Source organism: Scaptodrosophila lebanonensis, unplaced genomic scaffold (assembly GCF_003285725.1).
Source record: "Scaptodrosophila lebanonensis strain 11010-0011.00,11010-0021.00 unplaced genomic scaffold, SlebRS2 tig00000113-arrow-arrow-pilon, whole genome shotgun sequence".
NCBI classification, from domain to species: domain Eukaryota; kingdom Metazoa; phylum Arthropoda; class Insecta; order Diptera; family Drosophilidae; genus Scaptodrosophila; species Scaptodrosophila lebanonensis.
The window spans coordinates 1,039,662-1,044,468 of record NW_022060575.1 but is presented as its reverse complement, the minus strand read 5'-3'; the positions used below and the strand labels follow the sequence as shown (position 1 = coordinate 1,044,468).

Here is a 4,807-nt window from a genome sequence, read left to right as displayed (position 1 = left end):
AGTATGGTATAGTTATGCACATCTTTTTTACATCTATTTTTATAAAGATACTAGCTGATCGGGTGTGCTTCGCTTCACAGCATTTTAGAGGGCACTATGTACTTTGCGGACTTTTCACATTTCAAAATAAAATCAAAAATAAAATAAATATAAATTTATATTTCATCAGTCGTTTTAGAATCATTATTGAATACTTCTTCTTACTGACAAAAACACACACTTTCGTTCAACACTTCAAGAACTAACTAACACTAACTTGATGCTCTATTTCAGTTTGAATTTTTGGTCAGTCTTATTTTTGACGTACGCGGATACATATTGATGAAATAATAACAAAATTCTGTAAAAACGATAAATAATTGAATAAAACTATCCTATGTTTTAAGTTAGACCGAACTACAGATACATGTGAAATATGATTAAAATCGGTTCAGCAGATTAGGAGTTTATCAATGACAAACATTTGAACTGAAAATGAATATTTTGAGAGTGTGATCGCACCACGCGTGGGTCGGGAAAGTTGACAACTAATGGCCAAATGCAAATGAGGTACAAACTTCCATGGAGATTTGGCCACTTTTGTTTAAGAAGCACAGTTTTTTTTTATATACTTGTATACTATAGATGGGCCTTAATTATTATATTGTAAATATTACCCCTTGATAATACCCTTGATAATAGTTAAACAATAGCATTAAATTTAACGAATGCTTTTCTATTTGATAATACTTGTTTGCTCTACAATGGTGAGTGATCATCAAAATTTAAAACATCAGATGGTCTATAATCGACAGTAGATACGCTGGGGTTATTTGGAATTGCAGACGAGGAGTAGAGAAAATCGTATCCAAAGTTGCAATCGTAGATCGAAAGGTCGCGAGTCTTCTCGTTGTACCAATGTATGCGCTCCGTGTTGCCTCCCAAGGACTGATCCAACAACTGTCGGCGTTGACGACCGCGTTCTAGGAACTCTATATAATCGATGCGCTCGAACTCGGAAAAATTTCGGAGTGTTTCGAAGGCCTCTTCCTCCACCTTTTCGTAGCTGTCAGCCTTCGCTAACTCATTATTGATGCGCTCCTGAATCATTTCACTACGCTGCGTGTCGGGAATCTCGGCTGGCAGAATGCGGGCACGGATGTTAGCCACATCATTGGCCACAGTAGTGAGCAGCTGGGCATGAGACTCCTTTTTGGAGACCTCGTATGCCAAGCGTTCCTTCTCCAGTGCTGTCTCACGTGCCAATTTTTCGGGATCCATTTGTTTGCGCGACATTAGAATTGTTACCATTCGATTTAAATTTAACTCGTCCCACAGATGAGCCATGCGCTCATTGTATGGCATGCTGCTAAGCGGCTTATTCTTGGCCCTGTGGAGTCGAGAATACCGTTAGTGGGAATACTGTCGATTTAGGATAAGGAACTTACGCCGCTGCCTCATCTTCATCTGCCTGGCGCTTACGCGCATTCAACTGCTCTTCACGTTCGATTCTCTCCATTTCCCGGCGAGCATCCTGCTCCGCCTCCCGCTTTGCTTCGATAATATCCTTGTTTAGTTCGTAGTATTTTTGCTCCCAGGACTGTATGTTGACCTTGCGGCGTTCTTGTTTTAATACATATTCCATCACTTTCTAGAATACAAAACTGGATTATCCGGGCATCTGTGAGAAGGTCTGCCTTGCTGCGACTTACTGCGAGTTCGTTGTCCAGTGGCACGTCGAATGTGTGTGGCAACTTGACCATACGTATGCTGCTGTTGTAGTCTCCAATGCCAAGAATTTTGTATGGCAGTGAGGGTCTGTGCTCCGTAATGCCCGTAATAATGCCGCCGCCTAAGATCTCACTTAAGCAGGCATCGTCGTCGCGAGCTACGAAACGGAAAAGTTGCTTCACTCAACATATAATATAGTAATTTCCTACCCAAAATGTCCCAGGCCTCCAGAATACCATCGATGCGCGTCAGATAGAGGACAGCTGGGCGCGTCTCGCTCCAGGCCACTGATGTTAGATCACAAGGACGTTTGCGCCAAAATATAGGCGAATAGTTGTAGTCCTCCTTCCACACGGCGAACACGTTACGTCCAATCGAGGCGAACAACTCCGGATAGAAGGGATTCTTGCGCATACACACCACAGGACCGTCGTGCACCATGGCGAATTGCAGGGAGCTGTTAACCTGCTCTTTGATGTCGCCATCCGTGTACATGCCCTGCCAATCGACGCGATGGATTCGGCCATAAAAGGTGGACACAATCATTGATTGGCGAAAAGAAGGTGGATCTTTTGGCAGCAGAGATATCGGATAATTGGCTGGGCTAGCATTGATTACTCTAATACTTGGCGTTTGAATGGAAAACACCGAAGTGTCAGCTATGATTGAAGTAACTGGCTCATTGAACCACAAGTTATAGGTCGGCTTGAGCGTCTTGCTCTTAAACGTAGATTCGTTTTGTGTGAGCTCCTTTGGAAGCATCTTAGTTCGCATTTGCTTCTCTTTATCTTTCTTGGATACGGGCGCGTTCATATTCCAGAAGCTGATGGTTCCATCGATGCAACAAGTAACAAAGAACTTATGTTTCTGGCGCTTATCTGGGTCGATGTATACCTTGCCATAGTTGTTGATATAAAAATGATTGCTGAGCCAATAGATACCAGTAATGACACCGCGTGGTGAATTTTCCAACGGGGAGATAGTAGCCGGCGGTACGACCACGTCCTCGTCTAGGTCTATCGTCCAGTTCAGGTACTCCTGAATCAATGTGCGGTATTTAGCCTGAGCAGCGGTCAAGTATTCCTCATTTTCTAGGCGTTCGCAACGTCCTTGAAGATCCCAGACGACCAGTTGGCCGTTCTTGCAGCCTCCAAACAGAAAATCACCATCGTAGGGACAGAAGGAAAGTGCGGTTGTTTCAAAGGGCGATTCAAACTCCAACTTATAATTGAGGTTATCGGAGAAGCTCCAAAGCAGCACGGGATTGGGCTCAAGTACAGCTCGCTGTACCCAGTCAACACGCTTGGAAGCCTCGTTTATGGTGCAGGGGGTGCTAAACGCATACGAGACAGCAATCAGTCCAGAAAGATTTGGATACCAATCGTAGCCGGCCACGAAACGTTTGTTACTCTTCGAAATGTTGGCAAAGCAGATGAACTCCTGCAGATATGGGCTTGTGTAGTGTACGACTTTATTGGCCGATATGAGTTGGTAATCGTTCCTAAAATTCATGATGGCGCGTTACAAATATATAGTATTCTAGACTAGGCTTTTGAGGCAGGGGATGGTCTTAATGTAAGAGTAGGATTGTTTCCTTGTGTTTGTAATTGGAGCCAAAGTTTGAAAAGGTGCACATACCGGTATCCATCTATCTGGTTAAACTCGAGTGTGTTTAGAAGCAACATGATTTGGTCCGACATCTCAGGTGGTGGTTTTTCTGATTTCTCAGTGTTTCCTGTGGAAGGTCTGCTTGTATTTTTCTTTTCTTCATCCTCTTCGACATCGGACTCATCAAGCTCAAGATCTATATCATAAAACAAATTAATTGAGGAAATATATGAGATCCTAATACCTACCCGCGTCATCAATTTCGTAAAGGTACTGCGACCAGGCATTGGATGGAAATGTAGGATTCGTTTGCTGCTCGCGATCGACTCGCCGCGGAGCCGACTGTACGCCGATTGTAATGCGACGTCGGGTTATGTTATCGAATTTGATATTCTCATTCGGCAGCAACTCTATAACGCCATCGCGCACATCTCGTGCCATGCGATATCCGAAAATTTCCGGCTTTGGCTGCTGTATGGGATACACGCTTTGAATTTCCACATCCACAGGCTCGTCCTTTAGCTGCTGGACAAGTATGTTCATCTCTCCTTCGGTACCATGACTGACCCAGCGACGAGGCTTCTTTCGCAGACGGCGACGCATACGCCAGCGCTCGAAAGCCTCCATATTCTGTATAATTCCCATGGCCAGCTTGGCCTCTTTGCCGCTAATAAAGAATATGAATGGATCGCCCTCAGGAGGATCGTCGTCCTGCTCAGTTAGTGTGGGACAGTATCCTATCAGTATATAGTGCTCGGGATTGAATCCTTTGAAGAGCTTGTTAAGCTCTGCAACATTTTCGAGCTCCTCAAAGAGAGTGTCCCGCAGATCCTTGAATTGTACCTGCTTCCATGGAAATTCCTGCGTTACATTGACGCCGACCTCGACCTTAAGTGCCTTCTGCACCTTTTGACTGCGGATGTACTCCTTATAAGAAAAGGTTTGATTCTTATTAACTCACCACCTACGTGATCATGACCTTCTGGCATGTGGGCAGCGAAAGCAATGTGCGCCAAGATTCGTTCACATTGTACAACTGCTTGGGATCGCCGTAAAAATCTTCCTCATCCGAATCGGGTTGCATGAACTTCTTCAAGTACGGCTTAAGGCGTCTCTGTGTTAGGGGCAGCAGGGCCTCCTGATCCAGCTCTGGCGGTGGGGTGCCACCCATTGGTTCCGCTGGAAGACTTGGCCGATCCATTTTTACACAGTCCGGTTATACGAGTATGCTTCAATGCCAGACAATTCTATTTCAAGCCTGGCTGACACTAAAGCGTGTGCACATAAAGTATTGTAAAACAGAAGGGTTTTCCTGCCGGCTGTCATGGAAATACATGGAAATACGACGCATGCGCAGACATGCCGGCCGAGTTTCTCTGCCATGGCAACGATGTCCATACCGATGGAAAATTGCACGTGAACACACATAAATAAAATTAAGTTAAAACATTTTCACTCATTTACATATATTTCATTTCATTTTCTTTCG

General features: G+C 44.4%; 1 protein-coding gene across 1 annotated transcript; it reads right to left on the bottom strand.

Moving 5' to 3' along the window:
• Window positions 1–694: 694 nt before the first annotated feature.
• On the bottom strand, window positions 695–4,539 carry LOC115628328 (WD repeat-containing protein 63). The gene is made up of 7 exons (XM_030524385.1): window positions 4,287–4,539; window positions 3,567–4,231; window positions 3,349–3,514; window positions 1,920–3,211; window positions 1,692–1,867; window positions 1,428–1,630; window positions 695–1,369 (listed from the first exon to the last, which is right to left on the bottom strand). Exons 1-7 carry the CDS (start codon window positions 4,517–4,519, stop codon window positions 739–741), a joined length of 3,366 nt encoding a protein of 1,121 aa, XP_030380245.1. The 5' UTR covers window positions 4,520–4,539; the 3' UTR covers window positions 695–738.
• Window positions 4,540–4,807: the final 268 nt, after the last annotated feature.